The sequence below is a fragment of the Notechis scutatus genome, chromosome 4 (assembly GCF_049901735.1).
Source record: "Notechis scutatus isolate UNSWTSFEM ecotype Mainland chromosome 4, rNotScu1.2, whole genome shotgun sequence".
Classification (NCBI taxonomy): Eukaryota; Metazoa; Chordata; class Lepidosauria; order Squamata; family Elapidae; genus Notechis; species Notechis scutatus.
Window position 1 is genome coordinate 74,099,735 of NC_142012.1, and position 20,276 is coordinate 74,120,010.

Sequence of the window (20,276 nt, forward strand, 5' to 3'; positions counted from 1 at the left end):
AATCCCTACTCAACCTGTTGTAGTCTATTGAAAGATGGTGCCAGAAGGGGAAGAAGAACCTGGCCAGCCCCTCATGGCTGGTCAAAATTTAATTTTAATTGTCCAAGAGTTCACCTTGAGCCAGGGACTGGTCTTAGAGGGTTTTTTATACTAGAGAGTTTGAATGGTGTAAGCCCCGTGGAGTCACCATTTGCATCATTTGGGCAGCTATATAAATGTTGTTGAATAAATAAATCTCAGGGTCATAAAATAGCTTTGGAGGTTGGAAAACATCTCTGAGAAGAAGCTTGCCTGTCTTCCCCTTGTCACCCAAGTTCAAGCCTCATCTTTTCTATAAAACCAGCAGGAGATTGTGGCAAGAAGGGCGGCGAGCAAATTTAATAAATCAATAAAAATAAATAAAAGGAAGGGGAGGAAAGCAGGATCCAAACCTTGGTGGTGGGTTTCTGATAGTCCAATTCAGGACTTGAGCATCCCATTGCATCTTCTGCCTTTTAGTTGCAGTCATTCCCTTGTCTGATTTCATCTCGAATGTTTTGCTGAGAAAGTTCTGCTCTCCATCCCAGGGAAACAGAAGTAGCATGTTTGCAACGTGGCTCTTCTTTGAGAGGCTGTTTTTTTCAGGGAGCCTTTCTTTCTCTACAAAGTGGGGAATCCGTGGGCTGCAGCACAAACCACCTTCTTGAGACTTGCACAACCTCTCCCTGTTTCCCTTCTAGGCTCGGCAGAAAATAGAGCTTGAAATTGTCCCTTCTTCCCCAGGAAACAGAGCCTGGTTATTCTGCACCTGTGTTGTCCTTCTTTGCAGAGAATTTGGAGGCACAGAGTGAAAAGCATCCCCCTCCCTCTCTCTCTCTCCCTCTCTCCGCTCAGTCTCTCCTTCCTCCTTTCCTTTTTCTCTCCATTCCATTCCATCCCTCTCTCTCTTTCCCTCTTCTCCTTCCTTCTCTCTCTCTCTCTCTCTCTCTCTCTCTCTCTCTCTCTCCTTCTCCCTCTTTTCCTCCCACCCCTCTATCTTCCTCTCCCTCCTCTCTCTTTCTTTTTCTCTTCATCTCCCTCCATCTCCCTCCCACTGCCTCTCTCTCCCTCTCCCTTTCTCTATCTGCCTCCCTTCCTCCCTCATCCTCTGTCTCTCTTTTTCTCTCCTTCTCCCTTCCAAACTCACCCTTCTGCCTTTCTCCCTCTCACACACACATGCTAACCCTGAGTAAGTTTTGAATTTGGGATAAGGGCAGGACCAGCCCTCTCTCTGTTTGCATACTCAAAGACATCCACCTGTCTATTTATCTGTCTCTTACCCGTTCACCTAAATTGTGCTCCACAAAAGCTAAAGCCAAATGGGGAACTCTTGGGAGTTACTAAGCAAAATGGCGGTCTCTGTGGCTCTAGTGATATCCGTGGCCAAGAAACGGAGAGAGCTGGGATAGTCTCAAGAGGAGGACAGGCAGGATCTGGATAAGATTCTCAGTCATTTGGGTTCTGTGCACCGTGTTTTTCTTTTCACGCTTGCTCAAAGCAGAAGAAATTATGAATGCAGAAAAAAATATATATTGTCACGTTAACATCCATTGCATGATATAGAGCAGCTCAGGTGCAGAAAGCAGCTTTCCTTGAAACTGGCGTTATCACAGCAGATCTTTCTTGCCAGATCACATCTCCTGAGTATGACCTCTTTCTGCGTAAGCAACTTTCCAAAGTTCCTTTTTCATTTGCTTGTACGTTATTTCTGTAACTCCTTGTTTTCGTGTGAATCAGCCTTTGCCAGCACTCCCCCGTGTCTGCTTTCAACCTCGGGTTTGGTGTTGGGGGTGTGTGTGAATGGAACGGTCAATTGCAGGTCAAGCGGGAAAGGTTTCGTGGCTTTGCCAGTGGTTAATTGCTTGCAACCGAATGACCAAACAAGCCGAGCCCGTTTCCGGCGGCCCGTGGAGAAACCGCTGCCAAAGTGGGGAGCCCTCTGGCCTCAAGGGCCTTTTTCTCTTTCTTTGATGCAGTCCGGTTGTAGTGGAAATCCCCCATTTCGGATCCATGCGAGGAAAGGAACGAGAGCTGATTGTGCTGCGGAGTGAAAACGGGGAGACCTGGAAAGAGCACCAGTACGATAGCAAGCACGAGAACCTCCTGGAGATCCTGAACGGCATGAACGAAGGTAACCGCCCTCGCCTGGCAAAGGGCCCCTGGGCAGAACGGAGACGGGGGCAAAGTGAAAAACACGCACAGTCCTCGTCGGGAACCATCGAAGAAAGTGCGGCCGGGGGGGGGGGGAATGGAGCAGGTTTTCCTCTGCACAGATTTCTCTTCTAGTAGAAACAAAAGGTAACCATTTGACCATTACAATCCGTGCTTATAGGTTTTGCTTTTTTCTTGAAGCGCTTTTGATATTTTTGTTAACACGGAGCTGGTGTTTTATCGGTTCGATACTTTTGTTCTGGCTGCAACAGGATAGGGCCCGCTAAGCAGCACAAGTATTCTGTCATGCCGGGGTGTCAAACTCAATTTCATTGAGGGCCGTATCAGGGTTTTGTTTGACCTCAGGGGGGGCCAGGGCGGGCATGGCCAGCTTGATCTCACTCGTGTCTGGGCACCTGTGATGGCCCGGGGGCCCCTCCCACCCAAGCTTCGTTTTTGGCTGGGACAGCCTCCTTTTGCTGGCAAAGGCACCGCGGCCCAGTCCTTCGCTGTTTCCAGGTCAGTCCCGCGGGCCAGATCCAAGCATCCTATGGGCCAGATCCGGCCCGTGGGCCTTGAGTTTGACACTCTTGCTCTAATGCCCCCAGCCTTTGGGGCATCAGGGACCAGTTCCATGGAGAGAGATTTTTCTGCAGACCGGAGGGGGTGTAGTTTTGCCTGCTGCCTGCATTCTGTGGATGGGGTTTGCGTGTCTTCTGACCCAAACCTTGTTCCAAGGAAATAAACACCAAACAGAGGTAAAAGCAAAACCTTTTTATGCTTCTCTGCGAATTCCGTTCATTCATAGTTAAAAGGCTATGAAAACTAATTGTGTCTGATAAGAATGAGAACACTGGATTAAGTTGCCAAGAAATATTCAAAACAAAATGTCACCAAACACAAACCAGGATAGTCTGAATGTCCGTCCGCAAGGCTTGAAGTGCAAGAATTTCTTTGCTTCCTGCAAAGAATCCCGGTCCCTCAGGCTGGCTTTTATCTCTTAAGGGAGGGGCCATTACCTTGCAGCCTTACTCCCGGGTTGCCTGTGCTGCTGCAGCTGCTCTTTCCTTCGAGCAGCCCTTGCACGCACGTGCACTGTGCACAGGCTCCTCGGGGGCCTCTTCATCACTGCTACCAGCCTCCACAATCTCCAAAGGCAGCCTCCCACTCTCTGATAGTCCTGTCCCCATCGCTACATCATATACCGGCCCCTCATCTGAGGCCTTGCTCTCCAAGACCTCAGCCATCAGCACCTGCTGCTGGCAAACCACAACAGCGTGGCCCAATTTCTGGCATGCCGTGGCCCAGTGCCAGTCCACAGACTAGGGGCTTTAATGTTTCTGGTTTCCTCCTGGATCACTGCTGTTCTGAATCCTTGCTTAGGGAATCTCCAAGAATGCCCGGGTCCTCTTTGTGGGAAAGGGCTCCTTCAAATGAAGAAATTGCTAAATAAGCATTGATACCTGCTCTCAGGTGCATTGAGCAGCCTCCCAGCTCTCTGGTTCTTTGCTGTCTGCTGAATGTTCCCCTCCCTTTGCCTTTTAAAATGTTAAAAAGCCAACATGGTTTTGCTGAGTGGAGTACCATCTACTGGCCAAGATAGATATTAAAAGGGACCGAGACATCAAGCAGATTGAGAATGCGATTCTCTTGATCTAGCAGACATTGCAGGAGGCGAATCAAAAATTAGAAAGAGTCGGGCATACTACAAATATTATTAAAAGGCTCTGAATTTTTTTAATAAGCTGGTGCTGTTTTAGCCATTTAAGATTTATTTGGATGGGTATTGCTATTGAATGTGCTTGTCCAGTGCTTCGGAGTCAAAAGAAAGTGATTTTAAACTGTAAATCCAACGTCTTTTTAATTTTTCCTGGTGTGTTATTAGTGAAGAATCTGGATATACTCGGTTCCGGAGTCGTGTAATTCTTGTCTGACTCAAAGTTCAAGCAAACACATTCTGAGAAAAGGCTTAATACCGAGTTTGAAAATAGAAACAGAAGAATTGATTGCGAAACTAAAACCTGCACGCTTCAAAGTTAATTCAGAGAGGTTTGAGCGTGAGGCTGACAGAGTGAAGGGATTCTCTGGGGAGGGGGGGGGAAATATCTGGGTGGTGAAGATGAGCCTTCAGCCCCTTTTCCTTTTCCAGAGCTGGACAGTGTGGAAGAGCTGGAGAAGAAGCGGATCTGCAGAATCGTCACTAAGGACTTCCCTCAGTATTTTGCGGTGGTTTCGCGAATTAAGCAAGAGAGCAACCAGATTGGGCCAGAAGGAGGCATCTTAAGCAGCACCACTCTGCCTCGGGTCCAAGCTGCTTTCCCTGAAGGCGCATTGACGAAAAGAATTCGAGTGGGCCTCCAGGTAAGGGAGCTCCTTGCCTTGAGAAACCCCAGGGAGGAGGAGACCCAAGTCAGGGTCTGGCCAGCTCCATTGGGGCCCAACAGCAGTCCCATTTCTGCACACACTTACCGAAGGTCACCTCTCGAGTCCAGTTGGAGACAAGGCGGGAATTCTTTTCTGACCTCCCCTGGAGAGAGGCTACAGCTGTTCGTCCGGTCCTCTCTCCCAAGTATAGCTTCCGAAAAGTCCCAGAAGGGCTTTTCTCCCTCTTAACATTTTATTAATCTTTTGAATCTCATCCAGCATCTCAACTCTACTCATAATGAAATGAAACAGTATCTTTTATTGTATCAACACATGGATAGATGATTTTTGTTCTATCCCCACACGGAGATTTTCTTTAGATTTTCACCCCCATTTGTTGGTGAAACTGCTTTAATTTACACGAAGTAAATTTTAAAAAAAGGGGGCTAGGCATTATTCTGCATTCATTGGACTGATATCTGTCACGAATGTTTTATCGTTGAAGAGGAGTTCACGAAAGTTTCACATTACCTCCAGAAATGATACAATACATGCTGTTTTTGAGGTTCTGGAATGGTGATTCATGGATCTGGAAAAGCTAATGTTGTATTCTATGCTGCCGTGAACAGTGTGTATCTCCTGCTTAACTGTATTCTCAGCATGGATTTTTTAAAGGATATTAAGAATTTTGTTCTTCTGATATGTGGGGGATGACCCCAAAATTTATTCTAGAATCCTGGAAATATAGTCTCTTTTGTGGGATTGTAACTATGGGTTTAAGGTTCAGGACTTTTTGGGCAAATTGGTCAGATCACAAGAAGTTCTTTGTTCAACACACTTGAGTAGGTGACAGAGCATGATCTCAGGGGATAAATCCGTGTATTTTTTAAAAAGCCCATATATTTATAGGGTGGTGTCATTAGTGCTTCAAGGAGGGGAATTCAATGACTATCAGAAAAGTCATGAGAAAATCAATCCCATGTTGTGGCTCAAGGATGTTGAATGGTCACTAGAGATTTGAGCTTAGCTTATATAGAATATGTTTAGTGAATTTGACAGGACAAGACGCAGGCTTCTCATTTTGACAAAAAGACAACTCACTTTTTTTCTGGAAAACAATGCATATAGCCTAGTTTAAAACTCTTTCTCGGGTTAATAATAGGCTCAACCAGTGCAGGACGAGATGGTCAAGAAGATCCTTGGCAACAAAGCCACCTTCAGCCCCATTGTCACCGTGGAACCCAGAAGAAGGAAATTCCATAAGCCCATTACAATGACGATTCCAGTGCCACCACCCTCTGGGGAAGGAGAAGGAGTGACCAACGGGTACAAAGGCGACACCACACCCAGCCTTCGGCTGCTGTGTAGCATCACAGGTGAGACCCTAAAGGGCTCATGCACTCCCTTAGGATGAGCTGCACACCTCCGGCAGCTTCTTCCAATGGCCCTGTGCAGGGGTGGGCTTCAAATAATTTAACAACCAGTTCTCTGCCCAGTTGCTGGGTGGACGTGGCCTAGTCGGCCTCTTGCATCACCCTGGGAGTGAAAATGGGCCGCAAGGCATTTTCGCATTTTCGCCCTCCCCGGGTTCCAGAGGCTCTCTGGAGGCCAGAAACGGGCCCATTTCTGGCTTGCCAGAACTTCCAGGAGGCCTGTTTTTCACCCTCCCCAGACTCCGGAGGCTTTCCCCGAGCCTCCAAGAGGCCCTTTTTGCCCTCCCAGGCTCTGGAGCCTCCAGGAGGCCTGTTTTTCGTCCTCACCGAGTCTCCTGAACTTACCTGCGATCCAAAATGGCCCACGTGGGGATTCCTGGGCGGGGTGGGGTGGGCAGGGCCAGCCATTCCTCAGAACTACCGGTTCGCCGAACCAGATGTAAAATTAAACATCCGGTTTGGCCGAACCGACGCGAACCGGCTAAAGCCCACCCCTGGTCCTGTGACTCCCGGGTTAGCCTTGCATACCTCAGGCGCTTCTCCCCAGCCCCGCTATGACTGGGGTGAGCAGGATGGACAGAAGTTGACTTGCTTGTTTGGTTAGAATTTCAGGCCAACCCAACTCCATTGGGAGGCTGGAAGGAAAAGAGAAACTACAAGAAGTCTGCTGAATTCTTCATGTCTTAAAAGTCTACATTTTCTGTGTTCCTCTGAAAAATTCTAATTGAAGCTTTTGACCTTGGATACACATTCCTTTCAGCAGAGATCTGATTAAACATTTTGCTGAACAGTATTTAGAATATTTTACATTTTTGGAGTAAAAGAATCTCTCTCTCTCCCCCTCTCTTCCTCCCTCCCCACTGTCTCTCACGATCATCTATGCACAAAAATGTCTCCAGACGTTCTAGGTGTCCTTGCTGAGTGTTGCTCTTGGAAGATACCCAGACACCATATTTACCAACTGTTTGGTGCTCTTTGTTTTAGCATTTCCTTAGTCAGCTATACTTTTTTCAAGGTTGGGGCTGAGTCCTCCCAAGAGGCTCCTCACAGACACACAGACACACACGCATAGAGTGTGTGTTTTCTCTCCCTGGCCAAGGCCTGTTTCATGCTCCACAGGGAGGGAGGGAAACCTCAGTCGTTCCCATCTGAAACTGAAGACCGGGAATCCAGGGCTCAGGGATTTGGGAGCTCATAACTTTTGGCTCAGTCAGACGCACAATCCCAGTCTGGGCCAAAGCTGAGATTCTTTCTTAAAAGAGGGGCATGTCTTTTTCTTCTTCTTCTTCTTCAGGTGGGACTTCACCAGCACAGTGGGAAGACATCACAGGAACCACCCCTCTCACTTTTGTGAATGATTGTGTCTCCTTCACAACCAATGTTTCAGCCAGGTAGGACAAAAATCAAGGAATACAAAGCAGATGACTTCCATCCTCATCTGGAAAGGAAGCTCAGATTTACTTACTTGGACATATTTATTAATTAATCCAATTTTTACGGCCACCCATTTCACAGAATGCAATTCTGGATGGCCACAACAATTTTGAGTGGTTTTCTTCAAAGAGCTCATCAACTGCATCCCTTGTTCCTATTTTCTTTTCATACCAGCAACCCTCATGGGGTAGGTAGAGAATGGCCCTAAATCACCCAAGCAGCCCCCATGGACTCCAGACTCCATCACTTACAAACAGCCATTAGGTAGTTGGAAAGATTGCCATTTGTTGTTCCTCTGTGTACAGAGCACTTAAAAAGCAAGCCATCCTCCAGTCCAATTCTGATTTTAATAAGCTTCCTGGGCAACAACCAGAAAGAAAGCTGGGAGGTCTCAAAAGCTGCAGGTTGGTCTCTGGAGGAAAATCCAGATGTGCACCATTGAGATTTCTTTCCGGAGATCAAGCTACAAACGAAGTGATAAGAAAAAGAAAGGAAACATGATTCTGTCTAGATCAGGGGTTTCCAACCTGGGGTGCTTGCACCCCCTGGGGGTGCGAGACGATATTCCAGGGGGTGCGAGAAAAGTCCAGGTAAATAATAGGATATTGGCTATATGTTGGCATTTTTATTTATTATGCAGTGGATTAACTTTGTTTTCATTTTAGAGTTAAGTATCGTTATTTAGTGGCTGTCACATGCATAACTGAAAAGATTCAATCAAAGATTCAATTTAACACGTTCAGTAGTTCCTAAAGTCTAAATTTCAGGGGGTGCGAGGTTCGAGTGAAATTTCTTTAGGGGTGCAGGGCGAAAAAAAGGTTGGGAACCACTGGTCTAGATTGTGCACCTCCAGTTTTGGGGAAAGCATCTGAAGGTCAACTAAAATTCAAGAAAAGGTGTGGAGCTCTTGGTATACATTCAGGACACGTTATTCTAGACAGATGAGGATTATAGAGGAAGAGTTGTAATTTGGTATTCCAACGGAATATTTATTCTGTTCATCTCCTTATGAACTAGATGTATGAAAATGAACTCATTGTTTATGCCTATCTGTCTATTTGTCTAATCTCATTTCTTTCTCCATCCCTTTTCTAGATTTTGGTTAGCAGATTGCCATCAGGTTCTTGAAACAGTTGGGTTGGCCACACAGCTATATAGGGAATTGATATGTGTCCCTTACATGGCCAAGTTTGTCATTTTTGCTAAAACAAACGATGCTGTGGAATCCAATTTGCGCTGCTTCTGTATGACAGATGACAAAGTTGACAAAACGCTGGAGCAGCAGGAGAACTTTGAAGAAGTTGCAAGAAGCAAAGATATTGAGGTATTCATGATTTAACAGCAAAGGTCTTCATGATAATCCTGGACTGTGGGTGAGCCTTTCAAAATGTATTAAATATGGCATGATGCCTAGTGCAAATCAGCCTCGGTTTAATTCAGTTCAGATCAAAGGTAGAACAAAAGTATGTAGCCTTCCTCATAAGAGCCTGGAAGAATAAGTTCGCAAAGTGAGATGCTTCCCATTTATTTTAATTCTTTGGATACTAATCCAGTTTTTTTTTTCTCCCAACAGGTTTTGGAAGGAAAACCTATTTATGTGGATTGTTATGGAAATCTAACTCCTTTAACCAAAGGAGGACAGCAGCTTGTATTTAATTTTTATGCTTTCAAAGAAAATAGACTGCCATTTTCTATCAAGGTAAAAGCCATGGCTGCTGTAAGATCAGGGGACAAAGCTCTTGTGATCTGACAACATTGTTCTTTTGAAAGGACATGCTTGGGGTATTTCTGGTGATTGGGTATCCATCACACACTTGACATAGGGGAGATGGATTGGTGACAGAAAAATTAAGGCATGGAATGAGCTTCCTGCTGATGGTGGAGGTGCTTTCTAGCATTTCCTTTTAGGCCCTTAGTTGAAGACCAACCTTGCTGCTCTTTGTGTGCATCCCTGCATTGAGACAGAATCTGATTATTTGGTTTGGGGTTCAGTGCTCAACATCACCTCTGGAAACGGTGAATCTAGAAATGGCCAAAATCAGTCTGGTGCCCCCAGATTGATAGTTTTTAGGTGGCCCTCCTGCCCATTCACGATGGTGTGAAATAGTTACAATCTCTGATTCTAAAGAGCATTATTCACGATGGGTGTTTGCTTCTCAAAGGGCAGCACGCACATAAGCCTGTTATGAGGAAAAGTGGGGCGTAAAGAAAAGTGCTTCCAAATTTTGACCCACTCTTGCAGCATTATGAATGAAGCTTGGACAACTGAGCGACTTCCTGATTGCTGTCCCATCATTGGACTTGGCAAGCTAGAGTGGGAAGAAAACAGCACAACCTCTCTGGAAAGCTAATGTGTATTATAGGGGCATAAATGGGGATCCCATCTTTGCATGTGTTCAAGGGAACTCCTATTCTCAAAAAATATTCTTGGACGGTTCTTCTTTTATAGAATAGAAATAGAAATAAGAATAGAACAGAAATAGGAATAGGAGTAAAAATAGAATGGAATGGAATAGGAATAGGAGTAGGAATGGAATGGAATGGAATGGAATAGAATAGAATAGAATAGAATAGAATAGAATAGAATAGAATAGAATAGAACAGAACAGAACAGAACAGAACAGAACAGAATAGAATAGAATAGAATAGAATAGGAATTAGAATTCTTTATTGGCCCAGTGTGACTAGACACACAAGGAATTTGTCTCCGGTGCAAATGCTCTCAGTGTACATAAGAAAAAAATAAAAATACATTCGTCAAGAATCATAAGATGCAACACTTAGTGATAATCACAGGTTACTAATAAGCAATCAAATCATACCAGGAAACTAATAAAACAATATAAATTGTAAAGATACAAGCAACACGGTTATAGTCATAAGTGGGAAGAGATAGGTACTAGGAAGGATAAGAAGAATAATAGTAATGCAGACTTAGTAAATAGTTGGACAGTGTTGAGGGAATTATTTGTTTAGCAGAGTGATGGCATTGGGGGAAAAATTGTCCTTGTGTCTAGTTGTTCTGGTGTGCAGTGCTCTATAGCTTTGTTTTGAGGGAAGGAGTTGAAATAGTTTATGTCCGGGATGTGAGGGGTCTGTAGATATTTTCACAGCCCTCTTTTTGACTCGTGCAGCATACAGGTCCGTCCTCCATGGAAGGCAGGTTTTTGTTTTTTTCTGCAATTTTAATTATCTGTTGAAGTCTGTGTCTTGTTTGGTTGCAGAGCCAAACCAGACAGTTATAGAGGTGATCTATATTGGCAAACTAAATGTAATGGAAGTGCAAACTAGAACCCTCCTTTCCAACCAACTTGTGATGTCGTATTGACTTGTAGATCAGAGACACCAGCCAAGAGCCTTGTGGCCGCTTATCCTTTCTGAAAGAGCCAAAGACCACCAAAGGTCTGCCCCAAATGGCCGTTTGCAACTTGAATATCACTCTGCCAGCACACAAAAAGGTACAGTCCACGTGGTGGCTTAATATCCATGGTAGCAACATTAAAAGTTAGTACATGCCATAAATATGAATGACTTGTCTTGCCCTCAGATTAAGCCAGCCTCTCTATGTATTAACTGTTTTCATGTATGCAGAAAGTAGAAGTGTGGAAAACACCTCATGTTCAAAATGTCCTGCACTGAGCGATTCTGAGCTCAACAATTCTGGACTTGGGAGTGTTTTGTACACTGTCAGCAGAAAGCATTTAAAAATTCCCAGTTGCCATAGTTTCTGTTGTTTTTAAGGCTGGGAAATTTTCTTCTGCTTAGAGTTGCTAGACTTTCTGCTTTTAGTGATTGTCATGTGTTGATTTGCATTTGATGTAGAGTTTTGTTTGTTAACCTACTTTTGTTGTTGACATTGGTTTGCTTTGTCTATGATGAATTAGCTTGCATTTGTGCTCCCTTACTTGGTCTTTTTCATATCCTTATATTCTTTTCCCTGCTGTCTGTTATAATATTCCTTGTCTCTGCAATTCATCTTGGGACCCAAAGGAAACAGAATCAGATCAAGATGACGAGGTAATACAAAACACTTTTTATTTTACCTTCATTTTATAATCAAGAGCTTATAAATTCAAATTTCTGTCACCCTGCAGTAAGATTTCTCTACTCCAAATTCTCAAACTCTATGCCTGTTTATGCTTTCCTGTGACATAGAAAAATTGCAAACATCCAATGATGTAAAAGTCTGTAGAGATTCTCAGTCATCCAGGTCATGGTTGTCCCAAGGGTGCTTTTTCAAGAGGCAACTGGACTTTCTTATTTTTTGATTGAAGATGTTTTGCTTCTCCTCCAAGAAGCTTCTTCAGCTCTAACAGGATGGTGGGGAATGGAAGGATTTATATTCCTTGCAGACAGCTGGTCATTTGTATCCTTTTAGAGAGTCGTTCAGGCTCCTTGGAGGTTTATCTGTGTCCTCAGGGTCACCTGAATAGTGCTCCTGGCTCCTGTAGTCTGCCATTTTTTCCTCTGGAAATCCATTCCTACTCCCACAGAGCTGAAGAAGCTTCTTGGATGAGAAGCGAAACGTCTTCAAAAGAAAAAAACAAGGAAGTCCAGTTGCCTCCAGAAAAAGCACCTTTGGGACATCCAATGATGTACCACACGCTACTTAGAGCAACAGAGACACCTTTCTTCCTAGATTTCACATTCAGCCTTCACCCCCCATCTCCTCCTCTTCCTCCTCCTCTTCCTCCTTCTCCTGCTCCTCCTCCTCCTCGATGGACTGTTTCACAATACAGCTTTGCACAAGAAAAGTGAAACTTACCTTTACAGATTTCCATGGAGAAAAATTGTGCCACATTTTGCGCAAGTATTTGTGGAGGGACATATATCACTTACAAGGGTGCAGTCAGTGTCCTGTACTTTCCTATGACCTGTCCTCAGCTAAAAGCTCCTTGTGGGTAGCTGGGACCTAGCAAATTCTCTTATTCCAGTGCCAGGCTGTTGTGAGGCAGGACATAAACATATCTGAGAACTTTAAATCAGGTCAGAAGTGGGATGGATCTGCGCGAACCCCTCCAATGATCCACCTCTACACATAAATAAATGCAACTCATGCAAACTACAGTCAACTTTGCTAAATCTGTGTCACCTTAAATATCTGACTCCCTCAGGAAAATACTGCATTTTCCTTCCAATAAACCTAAAACCATTTTATTCATTTGAAATCACAAGTTGACTTCCTCTTCAAACTTTCTATATACAATTTATATAACCCTTTCTCTATTATAACCCTTTCTCTAATACAAGGGTCTTCAAACTTGGTAAGTTTAAGATTTGTGGACTTCAACTCTCAGAATTCCTGAGCTAACATGACTGGAGGAGGAATTCTGGGAGTTGAAGTCCACAAATCTTAAACTTACCAAGTTTGAAGACCCCTTGCTCTAATATTATAACCCTTTCTCTATAGGCGCATACACACACACACACACACACACACACACACACACACACACACACACACACATCTCTCTCAAATCATCTACAGCAGGGGTGTCAAACTTGCTGTCGTCATGGCGGTGTTACATGAGATATCGGGACTCTTCCCCCCTTCACTAAACTGGGCGTGGCCAGCATGTGACACATCCGGCCCGCGGGCTGTGAGTTTGACAGCCCTGTTCTACAGTGTTTGAACCACAAGGAGTTAACACTCAAGAAAACGCTTGTGAATATCTAAACCTGATGCCTTCCACATTAATTGGGATTATAGTGAGCTGAATTATCAGCTATTCTGACATGTTAGTCACAACCCATTTGGGAAGGACCATACTGAAGATACCTGGTCAGGACCTTGGTTCCTGGTGCAGAACTGCCAGCTATTGGCAAAGGAGGAGGAGGAGGAGGAGGAAGGCTGTCTGAGTGAGATTTATAGTTGTGCCAACTGTTTCATATTAGCTTGATAGGGTACATTATATGAAAACAAGCATGAATCAGCTTCTGATTGAGTCAAACTTGAGTCAAGTGTGTTAAAAATCTCAATAATTCAAGCAGAGTTAAACATGGGCTTTATGCTGCCTTTACAGTCAATGAGACTTAAATCACCATTTTCAGCATCTTTAAGTCACTTGGGATGTTCAACCATTCCAGTACTCTTCCCAGCTATCAAATAATTATTTTCTATCAGTTCCAAGCAAACATCCTTTAAATACCCCCCAATCATTTTGCTTCTTTTACTGTATAGATATTCCTATAACTATTGCTAAATAAAAGTATAAGACACATATAGGGATGCAGAATAGAAACCGCTCATAGCTGGTTTTTCTAATTCTCCCATCCTTGCCTTTGTGTATATTGAAAGAAAAACCAACCCCCTTCCGTGCCTTTTATTTGTCCTTTCTGTACTCACCTTAAAGTGGGTGTACCTTGTCATTTATGTGGTTCCTGTGCAAATTGACCTTGGCAGAAGTATTTGATTGGCTTCAATTAAATCTGCCCTGATATGTTCAGTGTATGGCTGTAACCTTGTGTGGGGCTGCCTCTCATTTGTAGCCAGGAATTATAATTGTGATTGATGTCACTGTGCAGTGTGATGCAAGAGCCTTGTACCAAAAGGACATTGTGATCTGACCATTAAGGCTGAGCCTTGCTAGGTGATTGTCTGGCACTCTTCAAGGGGGCTGCGTTTGGTCTGGGATCACCAGATCAAGGCATTGGGTGGAAAGTGTCCCTCTTCAAAGGTGGTCTCATCCAGCTTTGCTGGCTGGGGAATTCTGGGAATTGAAGTCCACCAGACTTAAAGTTGCCAAGGTTGGAAACCCCTGCATTAGAAGATTCAGCACAGATGTTTCAGACCCCTTCTTAGACTGCCTCCATATCAAGTCCTGACACAGACAAAACTGTAGTTGCACTTGGACATGCGCTCATGGGAAAGCGCTCGCACCACTGGTAGCAAATCAGCATTCCCGCCTTGGAGGAAGGATGCTTGACTTCCAGCAAGGCATTTTGCAAAGCTGTTTTGCAAATGCTTTGCACGATCCTGCTCCATAAAAACGTGACTTCAGAGAGACTGCACCGATGTTGTTCAGGGACGACAATGTGGATGGCAAGTTTTGGGATTCAGTTTCTTCCCACATTTTTATTCAAACCACCCCCACCCCCCTTGGTTTCATGTATGGATCGAATACATCATGAATCCAAGACGTTGGGGCAGCAACAGAGCTAGCCCAGAGGGCCCTGGGTTCATTCTGATCTCCATGATGGGGGGCTGAAGGCAGGGGTGGGATTCAAAAATCCCAGCAACTGGTTCGCTGCCTGGTTGCTGGGCGGGCGTGGCCACGGTGGGCGTGGCTTACCAGAACTTACTGTTTCTGGCCTTCTGGTAGGCCTCCAGAGCCCGGGAGGCCGTTTTGCCCTCCCAAAGGTCCAGAGGCCTCCCTGGGCCTCTGGGAGGGTAAAAACGGCCTCCCTGGGCTCCGGAGGCCCACCGGAAGCCAAAAACAGGCCCGTTTTGCAACTTTTGGTACTTCCAGGAGGCCCGTTTTCCCCCTCCCAGAGCCTCCACGCATTCATGCCTGCATCGCATGGAGACTCCTGGGAGGGCGGGGAGGGGCGGGGCCAGCCAGTCGGTTGAAATACCGGTTCAACGAACCAGATGTAACTTTAACACCTGGTTCGCCCGAACCAGTAGAATCCCACCCCTGGCTGTAGGAGGCAGGGGATATGTCCCAAATCAGGTCATACTAGGTAATGTCATAGTTAGCCCCGAGAGAACCCCTTCTTCATCTCTTTTGCCCCCCCCCCCCAATTTGGAGAATGGAACCGGGGCCATCCATCTTCTAGTCCTCACAGAAAGGGAACATATATGACCAGTTATGTGAATGATTAAGCTGAATGATTAAGTAGGGTGAAATTTATTTCATGTTAAATTGAACTTTTAAGATATGTCAATTTGTACAAACTGAACCACCCCCGCCCCCCACGAGGTAAAATATCCTTCCATTTTTTTTATTTCTTGCAGAGTCCTTAACTGTTCAAACATACTTAACTGTTCAAAATTCAAGCTTTGAAAGTGGATCAAAAGATACCTAAGTGGAGATCAGCTGGAGAGGGTGGGAGAGAAGGGGCTTCGCCTTAATGGAAAATTGGTTATTCTGAATTACAGGGCCAGGAAAAGATAAAACCAGATTGTGTAGCCCGTAGGTAGACAGTATCACTTTCAAGCCCTTACGAATTCTTAAGTGAATTTTTTTTTTTGTTTTGCTTAGGCCCCACTCGATCCCAGAGGCCTTTTTAAGCCTGGGAATGGGATGAGGAGAATAATCCCTGTTTTTAAAAACACTTTGCCTGTCTTGCCTGCTACTTAAAACAAGGCTGGGATAATGAAATGGCATAGGGGTTTGTTTACTGCTTGAGCAGGTGGTTGGACTAGAAGACCTCAAAGGTCCCTTCCAACTCTGTTACCCTGTTATTTTTGTTATTTTTTTTTTCTGTTAATAAGACCATGATTGAAATATGGAAGAGCATCTGCTTTCAAGGGGGATGTCTCTTCCAAGTTCCAAGAAGAAATATCTTTTCTTACAGACGGAGAAGACCGACCGCAGACAGAATTTTGTGTCCCTCGCTCTACGTAAGCGCTACAGCTATCTGACTGAGCCTGGCATGAGTGAGTTTCCTAATGTACTAACTACTTTTTCATGAGAAGAGACATTTTTTCCATTAATGTTTGCATTTTATGTCGTTGGAAGAGGTATGATTCATTCGGCAACACCCTCCAAATTACCCAGGCGCTCTTCTTGAGCATGTACAACTTGAGAAACTCAAACAAGGACACCACCTTCTTTTGAAATATCCGTGGACCACATGAATCATTTGTGGAGAATTGGTTTTCTGTGCTTACCTAGCCAAAGGAACTGGTCTGGCTCCTTTTCCAGAGGCAAGATGGCGGTATCTCATGATTGACAGCTAATCCAAAGATATGCTCTATGTTGCTTCAGTTGGGGACCAACTACATGTTACACTGAGCCGCTCTCCAATTAAGCTTATTTTAGATAAAGCAACTGTCTAGAGCAGGGGTTTCCAACCTTGGCAACATTAAGACTTGTGGACTTCAACTCCCAGAATTTCCCAGAGAGCAAAGCTGGCTGAGGAATTCTGGGAGTTGAAGTCCACAACTCTTAAAGTTGCCAAGGTTGGAAATCCCTGCTCTAGAGCAGGAGTCGCCAACCTTTTGGACCTCAGGGACCACCAAACTCATAATTTTAGATCCCAGGGACCACTAACCGGTTTTGTGGGTGTGGCCTAATTTGTGGGTGTGGCTTGGTGGTCATGTGACTGGCTGGGCATAGCTTGTATGTAAATATTACAAATATTTATATAAATATTGAATTTTTTTATAAAAAGAGCAACTTTTACCCAAAATCAGGCAAAGCAGGCAGATTGAGTTGCTCACAGAATCACAGATTCATTCAGAGATCTATCTATCTGCCATTGGTTAGCTCAGTCTGTCACATAAAATTTGCTTGCAAGCAAACTCATAAAATTTGCTAGCAAGCAAACTCACAAAATTAACTCACAACACACCATGCATGTAAATATTGAATTTTTCATTAAAAAAGAACAACTTTTACCCAAAATCAGGCAAAGCAGAGAGATTGAGTTGCTCACATAATCATTCAGTGATCTATCTATCTGCCATCGGCTAGCTCAGTCTCTCCAATTTGCTTGCCCTGAGTCTGCACTGAATTTGCTTGCAAGCAAACCTTCAGTCCTAAGGGAGGTTCGGCTGTGCTGAGCCGAAGATCTAAAGACTAGCTAGAAAGCAAGAAATCCAACCATTTCCTGCTTCCTAGCTAATCTAAATCTCCCGGCACAGCAGAACAGCTGATGGTTGGAAAAAGAAAAAATAGCAATTTAGCAGGCAAGTTTGCTGGGTAAGGAGTGAGTGGGCGGGGAGGGTTCCTGCAGGCCATGTGGGCGGCGCAGCCTTGTGTTTCTGCACAGCCTGGATTAATTGCTTTGTGGGGGTGAGATTTCTCTGCGGCCCACCAAAATTTTCTCACGGCCCACCAGTGGACTGTGGCCCACTGGTTGGCCACCGCTGCTCTAGAGCACTTCTGCTCTGGAAAGGCATGCATTTCCTAATAAAAATCTCCCTTTGGCTGCTGGTATATAGTTAACAACACTTTTTACAAGCACAAAATCTGGGTCTCCCTGTGTATTTTTTATTACAGGCCTCCACATAGGAATTGGATTTTACATTAATAGGTTGAGCCAAAATATTTTCAGACTTAGTCGTAGATTTCCAACCTATGGAATTAAAGGTTGGAACTTTAATTTAAAATTATATGTATTTGTTCACAGTGCAGTTCATCTTACAGAAGTCCAACCTATGGACCTCTGTAGGGTCAACTGTACAGTGAATATATACATATAATTTTAAATTAAAATTTCATTATAGGATGATGTAAACCTACTAGGCTTAGAATAGAATAGAATAGAATAGAATAGAATTGAATTGAATTGAATTGAATTGAATTGAATTGCTTATTGGCCAAGTGTGATTTGGATACACAAGGAATTTGTCTTTGGTGCAAATGCTGTCAGTGTACATAAAGAAAAAATAAAAACAAATTCATCAAGAATTATAAGATACAACACTTAGTCATAGGATACTAATAAGCAATCAAATCATACTAGGAAACAATAAACACAATATAAACTGTAAAGATACAAGCAACATGGATATAGCCGTAAGTGGGAAGAGATAGGTACTAGTAAGGATGAGAAGAAGAATAGTAATACAGTCTTAGTAGTTAATTTGGCAGTGTTGTGGGAATTAGTTGTTTAGCAGAGTGATGGCATTCAGGAAAAAGCTGCCGTTGTGTCTTGTTCTGATTTGCGGAGCCCTATAATGTCATTTTGAGGGTAGAAGTAATACCAACTTCCTAAAAATGATTCCTTGCTTTAAGAAAATGGCCAGGTTGATTTAAAATATTATCAAATCAAATTTAGCATACGAGAAAGTTATTTTTCATTGGCATGGAGATTATGCCTTTATTATTTTAATATAAGCACGTCTTAAATTAATTAGAATTCCCAGGGATCGGGCTCAGGACGATGGTCCTCCCTTTTCCTCAAAGCCTGTTTGACCCAGGCATTCTACTGATGCAAAGTTAGCAGCACCCTGGACCTTTTTTGGTCCACTGTCATTTTTTTAAAATTAGCTCACATGTCAAAGTTCCCTTCTGCAAGCTCAACTCTTCCAAGCTTTTCAGAGACTCAGCGTAATGTGGTAACATGAGCCATGGTCAACAGTTGGCAGTGTCTTGACTGTTGTAGCCGATTCTGGATTAAAACCTGGCGCCCTCTCGGCTTACATTTTCCACTGCATAGTAGTTTGTTTGTTTGTTTGTATGTTCAACATACAAACTTGTTTACATTGTTTATATTCCTGTGCTGGGAAATTCTCGCTACTGTAGTAGGAAAATATTGGCATCACGGCCGCAGAGCTTCAGCTGCTGGCACTGGACTTACCACATTGCATTCCCCCCCCCACCCTTCCCTTAACACAGAGGTCTCCAAACTTGGCAGCTTTAAGACTTGTGGACTTCAACTCCCACAACTCTCCAGCCAGCATAGCATAGCTGATTGGAGAATTATGGGAGTTGACATCCACAAGTTGCCAAGTTTGGGGACCCCGTCCTTAACATAACAACCCACTGGAAATTAAACGATGAGCATTCTTAAACCTACCATACCCCCACTAGTCTCTCTACTAGAAGAACGGAAGAAGCTGGTACTAAAACTCCACCAGTGTAGCTAAGAATCTCCTAATTTGAAGCTGACCTTTTTATAGAGGTGGCATCATGCAATGCCCCCATGTCAGTGCCTCTGAGAATCACTCTGGAATCGGGCAGTGCCAAAATTGAGAAGAATGAATGAATCAATCAATCAATCAATCAAATCAAATCTTCATATCTTATAAACAGGAACTTTGAAGGCCAATGATAGGACTGTAGCCTTTCCTAGAGTTGCTATTCTTAGGATTGAAAGTTCAGTCTTGGAAGGATAAATTCAGTTGTCTTTGGAAGGTTTTTTTTTTTAAAGTCATCCATTTTAATAATTCCAGCAGTCCTCGGGATCAGATTAAATCAGCATGCTCAACTCTGCAGCAGAGAAGCCAGGAAAACCATTTTCACAAATAACATCATTTGCTTTTAAATGTGGGATATGAATGTTGTATTCCTTGCTTTGAAAAACTGTTCTCAAAAGGGTACCAAGACATTCGGCCTTGTAGAAAAAGTGGGCTCTTCTTTTAAAATGTTTTCTGTGTAAATAATTCTGAATATTGATGTATTCTGCATAGCACACACCGCACATGTCATTTTATTCCTCATGTTTGTTTTGACATGATAAATCATGCATGAATAAAAGTGAAAAGTTTTGGTTGCTTCGCTTGCCATGTTTTTTCATTACTTGTACTCTTTTTTTCTGTATGACAAATGCTTGTTAAAGTCATTCCACATGAAGCTTTTTATTTACATTTTACCAAGCTAAAGGACCGTTGCATGAATAATTCGACTTTCAGAGGACTTTTTTTTTCATTGTTGTTTTAATCTTTGAGTCAGAAAAGCTCTTGCTCTTATTGGCTTTGTGAGCCTGAAGCATTAACCAAGCGTGCATGGGAGAGAGGTCTGACTTTATTCCCCCCCCCCTTCACACTTTGCACATCAGTTGCCTGTCACTTTGAGAGATTTTTGCAAGGTGGGGGGAGGGGGCTCTGCATGAAATATTTGGGAGTGTTTCTCAAGCAAAGTTGCTCAGAGTCACACGCACAAACCCATACAAGAACTTAACAAAACAGTTAAAGCCCTTAAAAGTAGACAATCCTGAGGAAATTGTGACCCTTGCAGGCAGCAAAGACATATAAATTATCAG

At 43.7% G+C, this 20,276-nt stretch overlaps 1 protein-coding gene and 1 long non-coding RNA gene across 51 annotated transcripts in view; both read left to right on the top strand.

Annotated features, from left to right (window-relative positions):
- Positions 1 to 20,276, top strand: part of ANK3 (ankyrin 3) — a 329,783-nt gene that overhangs the window by 281,456 nt on the left and 28,051 nt on the right. For 41 of the 50 annotated variants that reach the window (XM_087963780.1, XM_087963779.1, XM_087963798.1 and 38 more), the window contains 9 exons: positions 1,995 to 2,149; positions 4,319 to 4,530; positions 5,696 to 5,909; positions 7,261 to 7,357; positions 8,496 to 8,724; positions 8,974 to 9,099; positions 10,736 to 10,858; positions 11,391 to 11,417; positions 15,921 to 16,002. In XM_087963780.1, coding sequence (XP_087819906.1) covers positions 1,995 to 2,149; positions 4,319 to 4,530; positions 5,696 to 5,909; positions 7,261 to 7,357; positions 8,496 to 8,724; positions 8,974 to 9,099; positions 10,736 to 10,858; positions 11,391 to 11,417; positions 15,921 to 16,002 — 1,265 coding nt within the window. The remainder of the gene's footprint in view (positions 1 to 1,994; positions 2,150 to 4,318; positions 4,531 to 5,695; positions 5,910 to 7,260; positions 7,358 to 8,495; positions 8,725 to 8,973; positions 9,100 to 10,735; positions 10,859 to 11,390; positions 11,418 to 15,920; positions 16,003 to 20,276) is intronic. The other 9 variants (XM_087963777.1, XM_087963783.1, XM_087963814.1 and 6 more) reach the window with 2 other exon arrangements.
- LOC148130786 (uncharacterized) lies at positions 16,009 to 19,789 on the top strand. Its single transcript, XR_015749309.1, has 2 exons — positions 16,009 to 16,621; positions 17,322 to 19,789. It is a non-coding gene; the product is annotated as an uncharacterized LOC148130786 (long non-coding RNA).